The sequence below is a fragment of the Chiloscyllium punctatum genome, chromosome 16 (assembly GCF_047496795.1).
Source record: "Chiloscyllium punctatum isolate Juve2018m chromosome 16, sChiPun1.3, whole genome shotgun sequence".
Classification (NCBI taxonomy): domain Eukaryota; kingdom Metazoa; phylum Chordata; class Chondrichthyes; order Orectolobiformes; family Hemiscylliidae; genus Chiloscyllium; species Chiloscyllium punctatum.
In genome coordinates, this window is record NC_092754.1 from 118,370 (window position 1) to 142,711 (window position 24,342).

The following is a 24,342-nucleotide window of genomic DNA, read 5'->3' on the forward strand; positions in this document are numbered from 1 at the left end:
CTTGGCTTCCTCCCTTGTTAAAACACACCACAACTCCTATTCCACCTGGGCACCCTGCAACCCAGAGGACTCAACACTGAGTTCTCCAATTTCAAATAACCTCTTCCCCTGAATCTCTTCCACTGTTCCCTGCCACCAACTGGATTCATTCCTCCCAGTGACCAAACAGGTCATACCCTCTACTTGTCCTCACCTATACCTACTTCACCACCCTGTGCTTGCCCCTCCCCTGTATCTGCAACTCCCCCACAGCCATCCCCCAGTCCTGAAGAATGGTTACACCCTAAACGTCGACTTCTGCACTTCGTGATGCTGCCTGGCCTGCTGCGTTCTTCCATCCTCTTGCCTAACTACTTTGGATTCCAGCATCTTCAGTTTATTTTGTCTCTGCTGATCTATCATGGCTGATGCGTTTCTCAACTCCATTGTCTCGCAATCCTTGATTCCCATACTAATCAAGAATTTATCTCATTTAAATACACTCAATAACTCTGCCTCTACAGCCCTCTGTGGTAATGAGCTCCATAGATTAATTACTGCTTCTGGAGAAATTCCTCCTCGTCCGAGTTCTAAGAGAGTCATCCCTTCACTTGGAGATTGTGCTCTCGGGTCCTAGTCCCTATTACTGGAAACATCTCTATGTCCACTCCATCCAGGTCCCTCAGTATTCTGCAAGTTTCTATCAGATACCCCCTCATCCTTTCAATATTCATCGAGTATGGACCCATACAACAAGCCCTTCATCCCAGAGATCATTTTTGTAACCTTTCTTTGACAAAGATATTTTCAATGCTATGCGCTGATCATTGTTTTGAAGGTTTGATGGAATCTTTCTGAAGCTCACATCAGTGGATGGCAGGCTGCAGACCACTCAACTTCTTGAGTAGTTTAGACAGAAAGTTGAAACCTTCAACCAATTGGATCACCATCAGTAATTCATAAAGTGAAGAACTGGATTAACTTTTCTTCCACTACACTTGCAATGATTGTGCTCAGAAGGGGAGAGCCTAAGAATTGAATAGGCATGTCTATGAAGTTCTCACTTCCAGTAAAGATTCCCACACAATCCACCAGAACCCTACTAAATGAACACAGAATATTACAGCACAAATACCACTCCAGACATATCTACAAACTTGAAATACAATTTAATCACAATCCTTCAAACCTTAAATCGTCCGAGCAATACTAAAAGCATTTTTGTAACAGTATATAGAATGTTTTTGGTAACTTGAATTAGATATAGATATTTATATCTGGATGGACTGTACTGGCATAACAGAAACCTGAACAGTAATAAAAGAGAAAAAAAAATGCTTACAAATGTAGTTCTTCAAATGACTTCACAGAGTATAGAGGGGAATTTGGATCTCTCTGGAGTACTTCAACTTGATGCGTCGATTGAACCAGATTACTGCGGATTAGCTTATTCAACAGAGACTGGGCAGCCTTATCCTCTACAGAAATAAAAACATATCAATCACTACATAGTCAACTTGGAGCACAATTACTACAAAAGTTGATGTTTTCTCACATCAGAAAAGAAATTGAAAGCTTAAGCACAATTTTCTAAATACTATGGAAAACACAATTACGATGGAGTGGTTTACTTGGCCAGTTAAGTGTCAACCATGTTACTCAGACAGAAGTCACATGAAGACTAGACCGGTTAAAGATAACTGATTGGTTTCCCCAACAGATATGACTGAAGCAGATGAATCATTACTAATGAGACCAGCGTTTATTCCAGATTTATTAACTAACTGAATTCCTCAACCTGATATGCAGGGATTTCAACTCATCATCAGGGCACCAGTCCAAGCCTCTGGATTGCTACTCTAGTAATATTACCACTGCTACTGTCTGGGAACACTGTTATAAACCTGCCTATTCCAGTGATGAGTTGAATACACACCAAAATCAGTTGCACATAATTTTTCTAATCCATTTTAGCGTTTATACTTACAAAGAAAATTGACTAAATCATTGTTATTGCAGTACAACACGAGCTAACTCAACCTAGATTTTGACAAGCAAGTGTCAGGAAAGTGCAGAATGCTTCTGGAGGTGTGTGAAATAAAAGAAGAGATAATGAAGTTTCCCAAAATTAGAATCACAAAATCCCTGTAACGTAGGAAGCAAGCCATGTGGCCAGAGTTTGCACAGACCCTCCAAGTAGCATCCCACCCAAACCCTTAACTTATCTCCATAACCCTGTACTTACAATGCTAATCCACCTAGCGGACTCAACATGTAAGCCTGTCTTGGTTTGTCCCAGAAATCATGCTCTTTGGCAGGCTGGAATAATAAAACCTCTCACAGACAGTTTAGTTTAATTTTAGTCTTCCCCTTTATTTACCAATAACACCACTGTTACAACATAACACTGATACCTATACACCAGGCTAACTAGGTTCTAATAACCCAGGAGGGTAGGATATCAGCTCTTCAAGAGTCCTAGCAGGCTACTCTGCTGTTCTGATATAAAATGGCTTCCTTTAGACAAAAGGTTTACAAAAACACATGTTCTTAATTAGACAGATAACAGTGAAAGATAATTTGTGAAGAAGTTAATTGACAGGTCTGTGCATGCTTGACTGATCACTCCTACAGGCCGTGAGCCATTCGTCAGGTGGGAAAAACAAATCCAGCTGAGTTAGGTGTTTACTGGCAAGATAAGTTCCTATCATAAAGAGGTACCAGTCTGAATTAACTGGAAGAGTTCATATGGTAACCTTGCACAGCTTGCATGTCAGATACCTTTTTTTAACAAAATGACTTCTTAGCAAGGAGGCAAACTTTTGACCATAAAATGGCTTCCCGACAGATTGTATCAGAACCTCTTCAATGCTAGGTTTAGAATAATTTTAAGTTAGAAACAGACTCCCGCTTTTTATCTTAAGTACAGGATCATTCTGTACCTGAGGCTGAGATGTTACTGTAAGGTTGTATTTAAACTGATCCATTAGTCTCAAATTACACATGCTTTCTTTTCAGAGTTGCAATTTCAATTCAAATAAGACACAAGATCTGATTAGTTAGAATTGACAGTGGGGCAGTCATGGTCTGTAAGAACAGCAAGTTAAAGCTTCATCAATATTACTTTTCACAGAGTTTGCATTTCATAACCAGTAATGGCGACTCAAAACACAATTAAATTCAATCCATAGCAAGCAAGCACAAACAGTAAATTTTCTACTGGCTTCCGCAGTCTCAGCACTAAAATGGTCTCTCTCTCTCATGTCCTTTTGAACTCTCAAGTCAGCAACTTTTAACAGAAAAATGTTTGTCCCTCTGCTTCTGCCTAGCTTGCAAGAGTAATAACAATTTGTGAGTTTTAAGAAGATTTGTAGCTCAGGTTTAGGTTTGCTCGCTGAGCTGAAAGGTTCATTTTCAGACATTTCGTCACCATACGAGGTAACATCTTCAGTGAGCCTCCGGATGAAGCACTCTCTACTACAACAGACCATGAATGGACAGACAATACAAAAAGTCATAGATTTAGTCAGCAACAAACACAGAAAATGAAAACGCCTGACCTGCAGAAAAAACTACACAAACTTACACAAAATAACAAACACTGACAACACAGAAGCATGGATTAAAAAAAAATCATCTGACCAACCCTTAACAGCCACTGAAAGAGCTGTCTTAGTAAGAGGATTAAATTACAACTTCCAGGATGCGGACAAGAAAGATTTCTTAGCAGTATTAGAACCCACACTGAAAGACACCCAACTCCCAGAAGAAACCCAGCAAACCATCAGACAGACAATCAGACCAACATCAAGCAGGAAAAAGGAAGGAAGCACATAATACAAGAAAGGAAAGCTCTAGAAAGACTAAATAAAAAACACTGTGATCCAACCTGCAGACAAAGGATGCTTGACAGTCATTTTAAATCAAAACTACATTGAGAAAGCAAATGCACTACTTGCAGAAACCAACAAGTAGCAATAGACCTGACCCCACAACGAGAGAACTGAATTGCAACCCTACTCAAAAAAAACTTCAGAAATCTGGAGAATAGGACCGACGTCCAAAAAATGAAACCAGACGGATCCAACACACCACGTTTCTACAGATTACCAAAAATTCATAAACCAGGAGCCCCCCACCCTCACACTGACCCATAGTCTGGCTACCTGGAACACCAACTTACAAATTGGCCAAAGAGCTACACCAAAGACTAAAACACTTAGTAGAAGACTCACGCCACTCCATCCACTCCACCCAAGAATTTCTGAAGACCAAAGACACCAAGATAGGAGAGGATGAAATCATGGTCTCCTTTGACATAACAACCCTGTCCACATCCATCAACATCAACCTGGCCAAAGAAACACTGACTACACTATTAGAAGAACCAAAGACACATACACCAAACACCACCAACTTCATGAGTAAGGACAGTATCATTAAGCTAGTGGACCTATGCTTTACCACCCACTTCACCTTGAACAACAAAACCTACAAACAAACCAACGGAACACCCATGGGATCTCTGATATCAGGGTTTTTAGCAGAGGCAGTAATGAAGAGACTCTAACAAACAACTCTGCCAACCCTCCAGGCCAAACTTTGGGTCCACTACGTGGATGACATATTTGTCATCACGAAACGAAACAAATTAGAGGAAACTTTCAAGACCATTAATAATATCCTTACTGGCAGAAAATTCACTAAAGAGGAAAACAGCAACAAAGAACCATTCCTAGATGTCGCAGTGCTGCAAACAGCCAATGGGGAACTTCAAACCAGCATCTACAAGAAAACACCACATACAGACCAAATATTGAACTACAGAAGCATTCATCCCAATATCCAGAAATGAAGCTGCATTGCAAAATTATTTCAATGAGCCACCACACACTGCACTGCAGAGGAACTATGCAGAGCAGAGAAAAATCACCTATACAGTATATGCAAAAAGAGGGTACACAATGAACACAGTCCTATTTCTCAGTAACAAACCCAATCAAGCAGACAAAACACATCCCAGAAACCCTAGCCACTCTCCCCTACAAGGTAAAAACAATGACTGCAGATGCTGAAAATACTGGATTAGTGGTGCTGGAAGAGCACAGCAGTTCAAGCAGCATCCAACGAGCAGCGAAATCGACGTTTCAGGCAAAAGCCCTTCATCAGGAATAAAGGCAGTGAGCCTGAAGCATGGAGAGATAAGCTAGAGGAGGGTGGGGTTGGGGATAGAGTAGCATAGAGTACAATGGGTGAGTGGGGGAGGAGATGAAGGTGATAGGTCAAGGAGGAGAGGGTGGAGTGGATAGGTGGAAAAGAAGATAGGCAGGTCGGACAAGTCAAGGAGACAGTGCTGAGCTGGAAGTTTGAAACTAGGATGAGGTGGGGGAAAGGGGAAATGAGGAAGCTGTTGAAGTCCACATTGATGCCCTGGGGTTGAAGTGTTCCGAGGCGGAAGATAAGGCATTCTTCCTCCAGGCGTCTGGTGGTGAGGGAGCGGCGGTGAAGGAGGCCCAGGACCTCCATGTCCTCGGCAGAGTGGGAGGAGTTGTTGAAATGTTGGGCCACGTGGCGGTTTGGTTGATTGGTGCGGGTGTCTCGGAGATGTTCCCTAAAGCGCTCTGCTATGAGGCGCCCAGTCTCCCCAATGTAGAGGAGACCACATCGGGAGCAACGGTTACAATAAATGATATTAGTGGATGTGCAGGTGAAACTTTGATGGATGTGGAAGGCTCCTTTAGGACCTTGGATAGAGGTGAGGGAGGAGGTGTGGGCACAGGTTTTACAGTTCCTGCGGTGGCAGGGGAAAGTGCCAGAATGGGAGGGTGGGTCGTAGGGGGGTGTGGACCTGACCAGGTAGTCACGGATGGAACGGTCTTTGCGGAAGGCGGAAAGGGGTGGGGAGGGAAATATATCCCTGGTGGTGGGGTCTTTTTGGAGGTGGCAGAAATGTCTGCGGATGATTTGGTTTATGCGAAGGTTTGTAGGGTGGAAGCTGAGCACCAGGGGCGTTCTGTCCTTGTTATGGTTGGAGAGGTGGGGTCTGAGGGCGGAGGTGCGGGATGTGGACAAGATGCGTTGGAGGGCATCTTTAACTACGTGGGAAAGGAAATTGCGGTTTCTAAAGAAGGAGGCCATCTGGTGTGTCCTATGGTGGAACTGGTCCTCCTGGGAGCAGATACGGCGGAGGCGGAGAAATTGGGAATACGGGATGGCATTTTTGCAAGAGATAGGGTGGGAAGAGGTGTAATCCAGGTAGCTACTCTCCCCTACATCAAAGGCATCTCGGAAATGACTGCCAAACTACTCAGACCCCTTGGCATCATGGTAGCCCACAAACCCACCAGCACACTAAAACAGTAGCTAACGAATGTGAAAAACCCTATATAGACAACAAGCAAAACTATGTCATTTACAAAATTCCTTGCAAGGACTGCAACAAACACTACATTGGACAAATAGGCAGAAAACTAGCCACCAGGATACATAAACATCAACTAGCCACAAAAAGACATGACCCACTCTCACTAGTATCCTTACACAGATGAGGAAGGACACCACTTCGACTGGGATAACACATCCATCCTAGGGCAAGCCAAACAAAGACATGCATAAGAATTCTGAGAAGCATGGCATTCCAACTGGAACTCTAACAACAAACATATTGACTTGGATCTCTTTTACCACCCACTGAGAAAAAGAACAGGAAATGACATCGCCATAGGGAATGACATCACCAACCCAAGGAAAACCAAACATATAAATAGAAAACAGGCTACACCACCAGTGTTTCAGCTGGAGGCTCACCGAAGATGTTACCTAGTATGGTGATGACAGGTCTGAAAAATTAACCTTCCAGCTCAGCGAGTAAACCTACATACAGGTAATAAGAATCCTTTATAATTGATAGGACCTGACCATTAATTACAAGGCTTTTGATGATACAGAGTTTCGTGTTGAGGTCAGAATTAAACAGCTGTGAATGTTATCACTGTGTCCTGTTTACATAGATTCACTGATGTTAAGGCAAAACTTCTTAATTGCCTTAGAGCATCTGTTATCACTTGATGAGAACAGATGTTTTTATCTTCTGCATAATTTGGGTTATCCCTTTTTGTGGCCTGACCCTCCTTGCCTGTTGGCTTATTTTCTGGTGTGCAGCAAATGTGTTCTATAATTCAGTATTACATTTTAGTCTAAATGTATAAGGACAAGTTCTAAGGCTACAGACTTTATCAATCAAGGACAATTTAGCATGGCCAATCCACCTAACCTGCACATCTCTGGAAAGTGGGAGGAAACCAGAGCACCCAACGAAAGCCCACTGGGAACATATGCAAATGCCACACAGGCAGTTGCCCAAGCTTGGAATCAAACCTGGGTTCCTGGCACTGTGAGGCAGCAATGCTAGCCAACGAGCAACTGTATTGCCCAAAATTGTCCTACAGACAACAAACATTCCCTCATTTTGTGGAAAAGGACAGAAGCTTAATGTCTTTAATGACTCTCAAGAATATTACAAGAAAACTGAACAGGACGAGGTTGCGATGTAATTTACTGATACTCAAGGCTCACCCATTTGCTGAGATACTGGAAAACATCAGCACATGTGGAACTGTACCCGAATAAGAGCTATCTTCTACAGTAGCACACAAAATAGAGAGAGAGAAAAAAATGCAGAATATGCATCATGTGGCTGTGGTGTGAAGGGTCTCTGGACCCAAAACATTAACTCTGTTTTCTCACCATAGATGCTTACATTGAGTTTCTCCAGAAATTGTGTTTTTGTTTAAGACGCACCATGTGCTTGCTTTGTCAATTAGCTCTGTTGGTCGAATGGCTGGTTTGCAATACACAGTGACACCAAGAACATAGGTTGAATTCCAGCACCAGCCGAGGTTATTATGAAGGTCCTGCCTCCTCAGTCTTGCCTGAGACGATGAGACCATCAGGTTAAACTGACCACTAATCATCTCTCTCCAATGAGAGCACAAGGCTATGGTCCTCTGGGACTAATGGCATCTTTACCTTTTGTTACAATATTTATCCATGTCTTTTACACTTGCATTACTGCCTCATAAGTGATTGCATACAGTTCTTACACAAATAAAGTGTATTAAGCTATACCAAAATAAGGTCAAGTACAATGTTTGCTTGCTACTCCATGGAATTAAGTACGTGACACCAAAGATGAAATTTCAGGTTTGCAGACCGATTAACAAAGTTTTTAAAACATTTCCTTATGAAGATGAATTCCCATTGATAAATATGTAAAGTGCAAGATAGCTATTCAGAAAAGTCTAGAAATTGACCTGACACAGAAGTCTGTTCAGAGAAAATAAACTCCTGAATTATTGCGATGTTTAATACCGACGATGTCAATAATGCATGCAACATCTATTTCTGAGAGAAAGGAGGGGAGAGAAATGATTAGAGTATGCGAAGAAAGAACAAGAGTATGAAAACTTTTAAAAAGTGCACCATGAAGAAGGCTGGAGATTACATAAAGACATAAGTAAAGCCTCTTCATTTGAATGTATGCAACATTTGTAACAATGCACAAATCAACAGCGCAAGTAGAAATTAACATGCATAAACTGGCATCCATTAGAAATGTAGCTACAAGACGACAAAGAACACACTATATTTAGGAAGGATACAAAGCTCGAAAGAATGGTGGAAAGCAGCACTGTTAATTAAGCAAGACAAAGGCAGACATTCGGGACTGCCAAAATGCACTTAAGGTGCGAAATCAATAGTAACTCCAGAAAATAAAAGCTCACATGTAAGAGATAAGATACTAACATGGCCAATTGGAATCAGATATGGTGTGCACGAATGTGTTATGTTCAGGCTAGCAGAATATGACAAATGGTACGTCACAGTTTTGGGATCTCAAATTTGCAATTTATGTAAATGTGTTGGATGAAGAGAAGGTGTAAGTGATAAATTTGCTGATAAAAGATAGGGAGGAATGCAAATTGTGAAGCAAAGATAGGTAAACAGGTGGTAAATGTTTCCATGAGACCACCTCTCATTCTTCTAAACCCTAGTGAGTAGAGTCCAAATTTGTCCAGCCTTTACTCATCAGGCAATCCCTCCATACGAAGGATAATTCTAGTGAACTTTCTCTGAACTGCCTTGAATTAAACAACATCTTTCCTTAAGTAAGGGGTCCTTAACTGGAGTGACTATAGAACTGAATTACAAAGAGATAGGAATGGCGTGATGCAAGATTCAAAGTTCTTGCACTGGTATAGATTAGATTAGATTCTCTACAGTATGGAAACAAGCCGTTCAGCCCAACAAATCCACACTGACCTTGCAAAGGGTAACCCACCCAGACACATTCCCCTACCCTATATTTACCCCTGACTAACACACCTAACACTACGGGCAACTTAGCATGGCCAATTCACCTAACCTGCACATCTTTAGATTGTGGGAGGAAACCAGAGCACCCAGAGGAAACCCACGCAGACACGGGGAGAATGTGCAAACTCCACACAGACCCAAGGCGGGAATCTAACCCAGCTCCCTGGTGCTGTGAGATAGCAGTGCTAACCACTGAGCCACTGTACAGCAAGTGATTAAGAACTGTAAATTTTTTTTGCAAGGGGACTGGAATATAAAAACTGATGTTTTGCAACAGTTGAAAAAAATATTGGCAAGCACCCATCTAGCCCGTTATGAGCTGGATGCTGAACAACAAACATTGTGATGCAGAGAGAGAGAGGAAGCAATCATACCTCTTCGGACTGGATAATCTGATTTGGGCAGTGTTCGGGAGCAGCAAATTGTGACTGCAAGTGCAGAAGTCTCAGCCTTTGCAACTTTCCAACAGAGAGATTTGTGGTGGATAGGCTTAAGGAAAGATATGAGATGGTGGATCATGACATCATACAGGAAAGGCTTTTCAAAGTTGGGATGTAATAAGGAATTCAGTGGGACAATATACAGATGGGGATTGAGACATGTCTGTTGCAAATATCAGGCATCCAGATAAATATGTTGTCTGCCTTTTGCTATATCTCTTAGGACCTGACCAACTCAATCAGTAACGCTACTGTCGAGTCACACTTAACAACAATGAAATCCCTCTCCCGGAGTAAATTTTATGCCCATGCCAGCAGCCTCTGTTTTCTTCAAGTGTTGCTCAACAAGGAGTATTGATACTGAATGAGGATGGTACTAGGTTAAAAACAGGTTGTTTCCTTGCCTGTAGTTTAACTCATTGAGTCCAGATTCTGCACCTTGACATTCAATGGTGTTACTATCAACAAATCTAACAATCAACAACATCCTTGGGGTTTACTATTGACAAGAAATTCAACTTGACTAGCCATATAATTAGTGACTTCAAGAGCAGGTTAGAGGCTCAGAACTCTGTGGCAAGTAATTCACCTCAACTCCCCAAAACCTTTCCACCACCTACAAGGCACAAGTCACCAGTGTGATGGAATACCCCCACACTTAGCTGGGCAAATACCCCAACAACACAAAGTTTGAGACCATCCATGATAAAGCAATCCACATGACTGGCATTTGCACCCAGCCCCCTGCAACCACGACCAATCAGCAGCAGTGTGTATTGCCTACAAGATGCACTGCAGAAATTCACCACCTTCCAAACACAGGTTACTCTATCTAGCAAGACAAGGGCTGAAGATATATGGGAACATCATGACCTGCAAATTGCCTTCCAAGACACTCATCAACCTGACTTGGAAATATATCGCTGTTCCTTCATGGTCACTGGACCATAATCCTAGAATTCCCTCTCTCAGGGCATCATGGGGTAGCCAATTCAAGGAGGCAGCTCACCACTACCTTCTCAAGGGCAACTAAGGATGGGCATTATATGCTGGCCACCTGGCAACACCCAGATTGTACCAGTGAGAAAAAAAAGAGGAATGTAATTATAAACGTCCAACATACTGACATTTCCCTTAGTTCTTAACGACTGCTTTACATTGTCCTGCATTGTGCACCAACCCATATACAAAATTTACTTGCAAATAGACTCAGAACACAGCTAGTTCACAATCTGTGAACTGTCTGTATTGTACATGGTACTGTAGATCTGGTCTCACCAATGCCCTGTCCACCTAAGCAGAACTTACACATTCAATCCCACTTACAATAAAATCAGAACATTCTATTAGCTTTCCTGATTACTAGCTGTACCTCCTATGCTGTCAAAATAGACAATTTCACACTTCCTTGCATTATACTCCACTTGCCAGATCTTTGGTCAACTCACTCAATCTATATATATCTTTTTGCAGTTTTATGTCCTCTTCATAACTCATTTTTCCATCCAATCTTTGGGTCATCAGCAAATTTAGCAACAATATCTTTGATCCCTTCACCCAAAGCATTTGTATACATTGTAAACAGTCGAGGGCCCAGCCCCAACCCCTTGGGCATTTGTAATATCCCGCCAGCCTGAAAAATGCTCACTTATTTCTACTCTCTGCTTGAATAAATTAGTTCAACATGATTTCCTTTTGATAAAATCACTGACTCTGCTTGATTATCTTGAACTTATCCAAGTGCCTTGTTATAATGTCTTTAAATCAAAGCTTCTAATGTTTGTCCTATGATAGATATTTAGCTATCTGGCCTGTAGTTTCCTGCTTTGTCTCCCTTTTTGAATAAAAAAGTTACAAGAATTATTTTCCAATCTAAACAGAACCTTCCTTAAACTTCAGTTTTGGAAAATTTAAAATACACTATCGCAGAAAAAACACCGATGAAATTCATTTACTCAGTACTACTTCACTGGTAACTGGACTTGAGGCCTTCCCACTTTTTCAAGTCCTGATTTAACAGTATTTCCAGCATGCTTCTTATATCCTCACTATGGAAGACCGATGCAAAATTTCCATTCAATTCATCTGCCATCTCTCTATTCTCAACAGTAATTCTGCAGATTATTTTCTGTAGGATCAACACTTGCTTTGTTAACTCTTAAATATGTGCGCCAAGTCAAACTCAGGCTTATAGCAGATACCAAGGGCTTAACATGCCTGAACATAGAGAACATAGAACAGTACAGCACAGAACAGGCCCTTCAGCCCACGATGTTGTGCCGACCATTGATCCTCATGTATGCACCCTCACATTTCTGTGACCATTTGCATGCCCAGCAGTCTCTTAAATGTCCCCAAAGACCTTGCTTCCACAACTGCTACTGGCAATGCATTTCATGCACTCAACTGCGTGTGTAAAGAACCCGCCTCTGACATCCCCTCTATACTTTCCTCCAACCAGCTTAAAACTATGACCCCTCGTGTTAGCCATTTCTGCCCTGGGAAATAGTCTGGATCCATGAAACAGTGTAGTACTCTCTTTACAAATTCATAGAAGCTCTTTGTTTTTATATTTCTTACTAATTTATTTTCATAATCTATTACTCCCTCTATTAGCTTTTGAGTCATCTGTTGCTGGTTCTCAAAATTCCTAATCATCTGTCATATCACTAGTTTCCAACATTTTGTTTCCCTTCCTTTTTCAATTGGCTACCCTTGACTGCCTTTAACAGACCCTTCAGTCCAACTTGTCCATGCCAACCAAGTCTCCCAAACTAAACTGGCCCCATTTGGTCCATATTCTTATAAATCTTTACACTTCATTTACCTATCCAAATGCCTTTTAAATGTTGCAACTGTAGCTACATTCACACTTCCTCTGGCAGTTCCAAATATGAACCATCCTATGAAAAAGTTACCCCTCAGTTACCTTTAAAATCTTTCTCCTCTCAGCTTAAAAATAAGTCCCTTGGTTTTGAACTCCCCAACTCTAGGGAAAAGACCTTTGCGATTTACCTTATCTAAGTCCCTCATGATTTTATAAATCTCAATAAGGTCATCCCACAACCTCCTCTGCTCCATTGAAAGAAGTCCTACCCTATTCAACCTCTCCTTACAATTCAAACCCTCCAGTCCAAGCAACATCCTCAAATCTTTTCTGAACCTCTCCAATTTAATAATATCCTTTTGAAAGTACTTGCCTAACACCTTCAAAATTGGCCTTCCTCCAATTTAGAAATTCAACTTTTAAATCCAGTCTATCCTTTTTCATCACTATTCTAAAATTAATAGATTTATTGCCACTGGCCCCCAAGTGTTCACCCACTGACACTTCAGTCACCTAGCCTGCCTTATTTCCCAACAGGAGGTCAGGTTTTGCACCCTCTTTACTCAGTACATCCACACACTGACTCAAGATTTTCTTGTTCGCACTTAAATTCCTCTCGACCTAAGCCCTTAAAACTATGGTAGCCCCTAATTAAAAATACCACTCCCACTACTGCAGGAGGACTGGAAGTATAAATGTACTCAAAGCAAAGAACAAGGCAGGACTGATAAATTAAACTGCATTTATTTCAATCTAAGAGGCCTACATGTAAGGCAGACAAACTCAGGGCATGGTTGGAAGCACAGGACGGGGATATCATAACAATTACTGAGACAAGGCTCAGGGATGGACAGGACTGGCAGCTTAATGTCCCAGGATGTAGATAGTATAGTCGAAAACTAAACAATCCCACTGTCCTGTGACTGAACACTTCAACTCCACCTCTCACTCCAAGGACATGCAAGTCCTGGGTCCCCTCCACCGCCAAACTCTAGCCATCGAATACCTGGAGGAAGAACACCTCATCTTCCGCCTCGAGACCCTCAAGCCACACGGGATCAATGCCGATTTCCCCAGTTTCCTCATTTCCCCTCCCCCCAATTTATCCCAGATCCAACCTTCCAACTCTGCACTGCCCTATCTGTCCATCTTCCTTCCAACTTATCTGCCCCACCCTCCTCTTCAACCTATCACCATTTCACACACCCCTACCCTCACCCCCAATCTACCTATCGCATTCCCAGCAACCCTCCCCCAATGTGTTTCCCTTCGGTCACCCCCTCATTCCTGATGAAGAGCTCGTGTTTGAAATGTCGACTCTCCTGCTCCCCAGATTCTGCCTGACTGGCTGTGCTTTTCCAGCACAATTTTCAATTCTGACCTCCTTAATCTGCAGTCCTCACTTTTTCCTGTAGATGCTCTAGGAAGGATAGAAAAGGGTGAGAGGAAGGGGAGTGGCGCTTTGATTAGGGATAATATTATGGCGGTACTTGGGGAGGATTTTCCTGGGAATACATCCAGGGAAGGTATTTGGGTGGAACGGAGAAATAAGAAAGGGATGATCATTGGTATTGGTATTGTACTACAGACCTCCCAGTAGTCAGCAGGTAATTGAGAAACAAGTTTATAAGGAGATCTCAGTTATCTGTAAAAATAAGAGTGGTTATACTAAGGGATTTTAACTTTCCAAAGACACAATGTTATGGGCTTGGATGGAGAAGAATTTGTTAACTGTGCACAAGAAAATTGAGATTCAGTATGTGGATGCACACACTAGAAATGGTACAAAACTTGACTCATTCTTCAGAAATGAGGGGGCAGGTGACTGAGGTGTCAGTGGGGGTGCACTTGGGGCCAGTGACCACATTAGTTTTAAAATATGGTGATGGAAAAGATAGACTGGATATAAAAGTTAAAGATTAAATTGGAGGAAGGCCAATTTTGAAAGTATTAGGGAAGAACTTTCAAAACTTGATTGGGGGTAGAAGTTTACTGGTAAAGGGACAGTTGGAAAATGGGAAGCCTTTAAAAAGTGAGATAACGTAAATCCAGAGATGGTATGTTCCTGTTGGGTAATAGGTATAGGGAATATTGTATGACTAGAGAAATTGAGGTTTTGGTCAAGAATAAGGAGGAACCATATGTCAAGTATAGACAGCAGAGATCGTATGAATCCCTAGAAGAGTATAAAGGCAGTGGGAGTATACTTCAAAAGGGAATCAGGAGGGCAAAAAGGGCACAGAAGAAAGCTTTGACGATTAGGGTTGAAGAGAATCCAAAAGAGACTGTACAAATACATTAAGAACAAAAGAGTAACTAGAGATAGAATAGGGCCCCTTTAAAGGTCAACAAGACTGTTGCCTATGCATGGAACTGCAAGAAATGGGATAGATAATAAACGAGTATTGTGCATCAGTGTTTACTGTGGAGTAGGATATGGCAGATAGAAAACGTAGGGAAATAAATAACAAAATCTTGAAACATATCCATATTAAAGAGGTGGTGTTGCTGTACATCTTAAAACACAAAGGTGGATAAACTCCCAGGACCTGATCAGTCATATCCTAGAACTCTGTCAGAAGCTAGGGAAGTTATTGCTGGGCCCATTGCTGAGATATTTGTTTCACTGAAAGCTACAGGTGAGGTGCCAGAAGGCAGAGACCGGCTAACTTGGTGCCACTATTTATTAAAAGAGATAATGAAAAGTCAAGGAACTATATACCAGTGAGCCGGATATTGAAGGTGGGCAAGATGTTGGAGGGAATCCTGAAGGACAGGATTTACACGTATCTGGAAAGGCAGGAACTCATTTGGGATAGTCAACACGGCTTTGCACGTGGGAAACAGTGTCTCACTAACTTGATTGAGTTTTTAAAGTAGTAACAAACAGGATTGATGAGAGCAGAACAGCAGAAGTGATCCATAAGAATCCTCATGGTAGACTGGTGAGCAAGGTTAGATCACACGGAAGACAGACAGAACTAGCCATTTGGATACAGAACTGGCTCAATGGTAGAAAACAGAGGGTGGTGGTGGGAGGGTTGTTCTTCAGACCGGAGGCCTGTGACCGGTGGAGTGCCACAAGGATCGGTGCTGGGTCCACTGCTTGTCATTTATATAAACGAATTGGATATGAACATAGTTAGTACTTTGGCAGATGACACTAAAATTGGAGGTATAGTAGACAGTGAAGTTTACCTCAGAGTAAAACGGGATTTTGATCAAATGGGTCAATGGGCTGAGGAATGGCAGATGGAGTTTAGATAAATGTGAGGTGCTGCATTTTGGAAAGGCAAATCAGAACAGGATTGATACACTTAATGGTAAGGTCCTAGGGAGTGTTGCTGAACAAAGAGACCTTGGATCGCAGGTTCATAGCTCCTTGAAAGTGAAGTCGCAGGTAGACAGGATAGTGAAGATGGCACTTGGTAGGCTTTCCTTTATTGTTCAGAGCAACGAGTATTGGAGTTGGGAGGTCATGTCGTGGCTATACAGGATAGTGGTTAGGCCACTTTTGCAGTATTGTGTGCAAATATGATTTTCTTCCTATTGGAAGGATGTCGTGAAACTTGAAAGGGTTCAGAAAAGATTTACAAGGATGTTGCCAGGATTGGGTAGGATTAGAGTTACAGAGGTTGAATAAACTGGAGTTATTTTCCCTGGTGTGTCGGAAGCTAATGGGTGACCTTATAGAGGTTTATAAAATCCAGGGGGTTATGGATCAGGTAAGTAAACAAGATCGTTCCCCTGGGTTGGGCGAGTCCAGAACTAGAGGGCATAGGTTTAGGGAAAGGGGGGAAAATTTAAAAAGGAACCCAAGGGGCAACATTTTCACGAAAGGGTGGTGCATATATGGAATGAGCTGCCAGAGGAAGTGGAGGAGACTGGTACAATTACAAAATTGTAAAGGCAACCACTTGGGTACAGGACAGGAAGGGGTTAGAGGGATATGCACCAAGCACCAAGGATATGTGGCCAGCATGGATGAGCTGGACCGAAGGGCCTGTTTTCGTACTTGATGACTCTAAAATAAAGCACGATATTGTATTGTTCTCCGACAGGAGGTACTACAACAATTGAGTCAGTAAAGTTCACTCGACATCCTAAAGATCAAGCCTCAGTCTTACATAGCATGTGCTTTATTGACTTCCAAATTGGAGAAAACATGAGAGCAAAATACAGCAATAAGTTATCAGCTTAATCCCAGGAGTCATCACACAAATTATTCTTCTAGATATCAGCCATTAAACATATATGCTGCAAGATGAAGGCATGCTTAAGGGTGCAAGACAAATGTCTGCAATTAAAATATCTTGAATAAAAGCAGCAGAATGCAATTGGTCAGGCTAAACAGCTGAAGGCTTCTCAGATGGTTGTGGTAATGACTTTGAAAACAAGTTTGCCCCTAGAAACAAGAAATTTTTTTTGTTTGAAAAAGGTGCTAAAAACGATTTCAGATTAAGAAATAAAAATTGATTAAATTCAACTGAATTGTATTAAAAAAAACTTCCAAAGTCGAAACATGAAAGACCAAATGCAAATTAAAATAAGGAAAACATAACAGGAAATTGAGAAAACTTCAATGCAACATAACCTTGATAGGGCTATTAAGGTTGTAATCCCTAGATTACCTTCAGTGCCATATGCTGAGCACAGGAATACAAAGATAGGTCAGATGAACACAGATTGCTAAAAGGTCTGCCCAAGAGATAGGGACTTTGGGTTTCTGGATCACTGGGACGTTTGAGGTAGGCAGGACCTATGTAAGCTCGATGGATGGCACCTGAACTTTGCTGAGAGTTTTACTTGTGCTGTCAGGGAGGTTTTAAACTAATTTGGAAGGGGATGGGCAAAGAGAAAATTCAGGAGCAAGGTCCATTCAGACATAGGAGGGTGACTAGGACAGTTCAGGCAGTGGAGAAGACATAGGCAAGATAAGGCGTACAGAAGGTCTGCAAAGCTAAAGTGTGCATATTTTAATACAAGGAGCTGACCGGCAAAGCAAATGAAGCTAAGAGCTTAAGAGCATCGATCAACACTTGAGAATGGATTGGTAGAAGCACAGACAAGGAGGGGTGGGAGAGAAGCACGAGAAGAAATCCAAGAGTGATGTGGCTATTGCATTATTGACAAATTAAATCATCACTGCAGTAATGATGGAGGATGCCCTAGAAGGCTGTACATATGAGAGCATTTAGATAGAGCTGAGAAATAAAAGGGGTGATTACCTTGCTGGGATTATACTATGGGTCTCCCAGCAGCCAGACGGGAGACAGAAGCAGATATGTAGGCAAAACACAAAGGTACAAGAGAAATAGGGTTATAGCTGCAGGGAGTTTTGACTTTGCTAACATTAACCGTGAATCGCCTTAGTCTGAAAGGATTAGACATAGTGGAATTTCTAAAGTGCATTTATATATATATATATATAGTTCTACAAGAGATAGGTCATTGCTAGACCTAATCCAAGGGAATATACTGTCAAGCAGTTAAGTGTCAGTGAGTCAGCATTTTGGGGATAGTGACCATAACTAAGTTTCAAAGTCATTATGAAAAGGGAGAAGGACAACACAAAAAAGTGTGTAAAATTGGGCGAACAGCCAATTTCAATAAGATTAGACAGCATCTGGAAAACAGACCGGGCGCAGCTACGTGCAGGGAAATCTACATTTGGATAGTGGGAGCTTTTAACGGTAGTATGGCGAGAATTCAGGGCCAGTATGTTCCGAGAAAAGGCAAGGGCAAGTCCAGGGAACCCTACATGTCAAGGGATATCAAGATGATAAAGAAAAAGAAGGAAGCATATGTCAGGTACAGTGCATTAAAAACAGGGAAGCCTGTTAAAAGTATAGAATGCATGATGGGGTTGGTTTAAAAAAAAAAGTCAAAGAGGAGCCACCAATACTTCTGGTAAACAGAATAAAGCAACTCCAAGACATTTTGAGTATATTAAGAGAATTAGCAGGGACAGTAGAGCCTGTTAGAGATTAAGGGGGGGAATTTGTGCAAGGAACCAGAGGACATGAGAAATATTCTTTTTAGACATTACCCATCTATAGTCACAAAGGAGGAAAACACTGTACCCAGAGATTTCAGTTGGGATGTGAGGTTCTAAAACAGATGTTAGGTTATAGAAGGAGGTGGTGTCAGATGTTTTATCGGAATAAAAGTGCAAAAGTCCCCAGGGCCTGATGAGATGTTCCCAGGCTAGGGAAGGGAACTGAAGAGACTGCTGAGTCCTGGCAGAGATATTTAACATTTCACTGGCCACGTGTGACACGCCAGATACTGGAGGATAGCTTATGTAGTTCCTTTGTTCAAGAAGGGCAACAGGGATAGGCCAATTAATTACAGAGCAGTACGCCTGCCATCAGTGCTAGGGAAATTATTGGAAAAATGTCGAGGGACAAGATTAATCAACACTTAGAAAGGTGGGTATTGATCAGGATGAAGATTGAGTCAAGTTGGCTTTAGTTTGTTTAAGTTAGTAGAGAGAGCAGCTGGAGACTGTAGTCCATGTTGGTTGGCATAGTTAGAAAGAGAGATAAGGTCTTGCACAGGGAGTTAGGTAGTAAATTGAAATGAAAGACCTATAGAGTTGTAATCACAGAATTACTTCCTGGGTCATATGACAGTGCAGCTCAGAACAGAAGATGGTTTAGTTAAATACATAGCTAAAGAAGGGAGAGGGGGGAGGATTTCAGGTATATGGATCATTAGGATACCTTCCAGGAAAGGGAATACCCGTTAAAAAAAAAAACAGGTTGTACTTAAACTGGAGGGGCACCAACATCCTGGCAGGGAGGTTTGCTAGTGTCACTGAGGAAGTTTCAAACTAGTGTGGCGGGGGGCATGAACAACAGCAGTCAGTAGCAAGTGAAATGTCTGAAGAGGAGTCAGGGACTTTTAAAAAAAATCAATTCATGGGATGAGGACACAGGCTAGACCTGCATCTATTCTCAATATGGGCAGTTAAAAATCAACCACATTGCATTGTGGGGCCTGGAGTCACAGGTAGGCCTGACCAGTTAAGGATGGCAGTTTCCCTCCCTACAGGGCATTAGTCCAAATGGGGTTTTCCTGACAATCTACAATGAATTCATAGTCATAATTAGACTCTTAATTCCAGACTTTTGATTGTATTTAAATTCCATCACCTACCATGGCAGAAATTAAAACTGGGTCTCTGGATTAACTGCCCAGTGATATTATCACTGGGCCATCTTCCTCTAAGACCAGTGAAAGGCAGTGACCACACTGCAGCAAGCATTGGTTGCTGGAAGATCTCTGGATCAGAACTGATTATCTGGAATCTGAGCTTCAAACACTGCGGCACATCTGGGAGGGGGGGGGGGGAAAAAAAGAGTTACCTGGACTCTGTTTCAGGAGGCAGTTACACCCAGTAGGTTAAGTAATCCAAATTCAGTTAGTGATCAGGGACAACAGGGTATGACTTTACGTGAGATAGGTAAGGGTATTCTGAGTTCAGGAGTGGAGGAACCTTCACCCTTGACCTTGTCCAACACATGAGGTTCTTGATCCCTGTACGGATGAGGGGAAAGGGCTGTGGAAAGGATAAGCCAGCTGACCACGTCACCATGGTGCAGAAAGTCATTCAAGAGGGAGGGGGGGGGGGGGGAGCAAAAAGACAAGTAGTTGTCATAAGGGATTCTATAATTAGGGAGATAGATAGCATCCTTTGCGAGCTGGATCAGGAGTCCGACATGGTGTGTTGCCTCCCAGTGCCAGGGTGCAGGATATTGCTGACCGGCTTGAAAGGATATTGGAGCCAGAGGGAGAAGATTCAGTTAAGATTCAGTTGTTGTGGTTCACGTTGGGACTAACAACAGAGGCACGGCTAGGAAGGAGGACCTGAGTAGGGATTCTTCGAGGAGAAAGTGAGAACTGCAGATGCTGGAGATCAGAGCTGTTGCTGGAAAAGCACAACATCCAAGGAGCAGGGGAATCAATGTTTCAGGCATGAGCCCTTCTTCAAGAATGAGGAAAGTGTGTCCAGCAGGCTAAGATAAAAGGGAGGGAGGGGGGACTTGGGGCAGGGGCGTTGGAAATGCGATAGGTGGAAGGAGGTTAAAGTGAGGATGATAGGCCGGAGTGGGGGTGGGCGCGGAGAGGTCAGGAAGATTGCAGGTGAGGAAGGTGGTGCTCCGGTGCACCACCTTCCTAACCTGCATTCTTCTTCCTGACCTCTCCGCCCCCACCCCCACGCCGGCACGGCTGACTGAACTGGTCCTCACCCTGAACAACTCCTCTTTCCAATCCTCCCACTTCCTCCAAACCAAAGGAGTAGCCATGGGCACCCACATGGGCCCCAGCTATGCCTGCCTCTTCGTAGGATATGTGGAACAGTCCATCTTCCACAGCTACACTGGCACCACCCCCCACCTTTTCCTACGCTACATCGATGACTGTATCGGCGCTGCCTCGTGCTCCCACGAGGTGGTTGAACAGTTCATCCACTTTACCAACACCTTCCACCCCGACCTCAAATTCACCTGGACCGTCTCAGACTCCTCCCTCCCCTTCCTAGACCCCTCCATTTCTATCTTGGGCGACCGAATCAACATGGACATTTACTATAAACTGACCGACTCCCACAACTACCTAGACTACACCTCCTCCCACCCTACCCCCTGTAAAAACGCAATCCCATATTCCCAATTTCTTCGTCTCCACAGCATCTGCTCCCAGGAGGACCAGTTCCAATACTGCACCATGCAGATGGCCTCCTTCTTCAAAAACCGCAATTTCCCCCCAGACGTGATCGACGATGCCCTCCACCGCATCTCCTCCACTTCCCGCTCCTCTGCCCTTGAGCCCCGCCCCTCCAATCGCCACTAGGACAGAATCCCACTGGTTCTCACCTACCACCCCACCAACCTCCACATACATAGCGTCATCCGTCGTCATTTCCGCAACCTCCAAACAAACCCCACCACCAGGGATATATTTCCCTTCCCTCCCCTCCCCTATCAGCGTTCCAAAAAGACCACTCCCTCCGTGACTCCCTTGTTAGGTCCACACCCCCCACCAACCCAACCTCCACTCCCAGCATCTTGCCCTACAACTGCAAGAAATGCAAACCTTGCGCCCACACCTCCCCCCTTACTTCCCTCCAAGGCACCAAGGGATCTTTCCATATCCGTCACAAATTCACCTGCACCTCCACACACATCATTTTCTGCATCCGCTGCACCCGATGTGGCCTCCTCTATATTGGGGAGACAGGCCGCCTACTTGCGGAATGTTTCAGAGAACACCTCTGGGACACCCGGACCAACCAACCTAACCACCCCGTGGCTCAACACTTCAACTCCCACTCCCACTCTACCAAGGACATGCAGGCCCTTGGACTCCTCCATCGCCAGACCATAGCAACATGACGGCTGGAGGAAGAGCGCCTCATCTTCCGCCTAGGAACCCTCCAACCACAAGGGATGAACTCCGATTTCTCCAGTTTCCTCATTTCCTCTCCCCCCACCTTGTCTCAGTCCCAACCCTCAAACTCAGCACCACCTTCCTAACCTGCAATCTTCTTCCTGACATCTCCGCCCCCACCCCCACTTCGGCCTATCACCCTCACCTTAACCTCCTTCCACCTATCACATTTCCAACACCCCTCCCCCAAGTCCCTCCTCCCTACCTTTTATCTTAGCCCGCTGGACACCCTTTCCTCATTGCTGAAGGGCTCATGCCCGAAACGTCAATTCTCCTGCTCCTTGGATGCTACCTGACCTGCTGCACTTTTCCAGCAACACATTTTCAGCCCTGTGTAGGGATTATCAAGTACTCGGAATGCAACTAGAGAACAGGTCCTTGAGGATCATAATCTCTGGATTACTGCCCAAGCCACATGCTAATTGGCATAGTGATAATAAAATTAGTGAAGTAAACATGTGGCTAAGAGATTGGTGTGGGAAGGAGGGATTTCATTCCATGGGTCATTGGCACCAGTTTTGGAATGGGGAGGGGGGGGGGGGGGAAAGAAAGAGGGGAAGATCTGTACTGTTAGGATGGTCTCCACCTGAACCGATCTGGATTCAGTGTTCTAGCGGAATGGATAAATTGGGTGCTCACTAGGACTTTACATTTCTGAGTCAGAGGAAGGGAAAGGGAAAGCAACATGGAGTATGGAGTCAAGTAGAAGGATAAGCAGCAGGTTAGCATGTGTGCAGGGTTCAAGTTCTAGACAGATTAGGAATGAAGCAAAAAGGATGGATGACTTAGGACATATCACTACAGATGCCGGAAATCACGAGGATAAGAAAATTAGCATTAAGGCACTTTACCAGAATGCTCGTAATATTCATAACAAAGTAGTGAATTAACAGGCATAAATCATTGTGAATAATTATGATGTGGTAAGTACCATTTGTGGTTGCAGAAGCTTCAGGACTGGCAGTTAAATATCCAAGGATTTACAACTTATCGAAAAGACAGGGAGGTGGGCAGAGGAGGTGGGGTTGCCTTGTTAGTTAAGAATGAAATTAAATGTATGGCACTGAACGACATAGGGCCAGAGGATGTGAAGTCTGTGTGGGTGGAGCCGAGGAAGCAAAAGGCAAAAAAAAATCATAATGGGAGTTAGGTACAGACCTCCTAACAGTGGTCAGGACCAGGGGCACAAGACGTACCAGGAAATAGATAGGACATGTCATAAAGGCAAGGTCACGGTGATCATGGGGGACTTCAATATGCAAATAGACTGGGTGAATAATGTGGCCAGTGGATCCAAAGAAAGTGAATTCGTGGAATGCTTACAGGATAGCTTTTTGGAACAGCTTGTGATGGAGCCCACAAGGAAGCAGGCTATTCTGGCCTTAGTGCTACATAATGAGCTAGACTTCATAAAAGATCTTAAAGTAAGGGAACACTTAGGATGCAGCGATCATAATATAAAATTCAGTCTGCAATTTTGAAAGAGAAGGCAAAATCAGATGTAATGGTATTACAGTTAAATAAAAAATAATTACAGGGTCATGAGAGTAGAACTGACGAAAATTGACTAGAAGCAGAGCCTAGCAGGGAAGGTAGTAGGGCAACAATGACATAAGTTTCTGGGTGTAATTGAGGACATAGTATAGAGGTTCATCCTAAAGAAAAGAAAAATTATCTGGGGGCAGGGAAATTAGACAGCCATGGCTGACAAAGGAAGTGAAAAAATGTATCATAGAAAAAGAGAGCCTATAAAGTGGTCACGAGCACTGGGAAATCAGAAGATTGGGACGACTACAAGAACAGAGAAATAAGGAAAGAGAGGATCAAACATGAAAGTGGGCTATCCAATAATATTAGAAATGATAGTAAATGTTTCTTATGTATTGAAAGAAACTAACGAGAGGCAAAAGTAGACATTGGGCTGCTGCAATTTGATGCAGGAAGGCTAGTGCTGGGAGATAAGGAAATACTTTGTGTCAGTCTTCACAGTGGAAAACAAGTAATAACCCAACAATTAAGGAGAGTCAAGGGGTAGAGTTGAGTATGGTAGCCATAACAAAAGAGAAAAAGCTAGAAAATCTCAAAGGTCTAAAAATTGATAAATCTCCTGGCCCCCATGGGCTACATCCTTGGGTTCTGGGGGAGGTAGTTGAGGAAATAGTGGAGGCGTGAGTTGTGATCTTTCAAAGTCACTGGAGTCAGGGAAAGTCCCAGATGTTTGGGAAATCGTTGCTGTAACCCCCTTGTTCAAGAAAAGATCAAGAC

The 24,342-nt window shown here is 43.1% G+C and overlaps 1 protein-coding gene across 1 annotated transcript in view; it reads right to left on the bottom strand.

Moving 5' to 3' along the window:
- LOC140486883 (ATP-dependent RNA helicase DDX19A-like) overlaps positions 1 to 24,342 on the bottom strand; it is an 89,499-nt gene that overhangs the window by 50,463 nt on the left and 14,694 nt on the right. Inside the window, exon 4 of the mRNA XM_072585919.1 lies at positions 1,322 to 1,457. Within this exon, the coding sequence (XP_072442020.1) occupies positions 1,322 to 1,457 (136 nt within the window). The remainder of the gene's footprint in view (positions 1 to 1,321; positions 1,458 to 24,342) is intronic.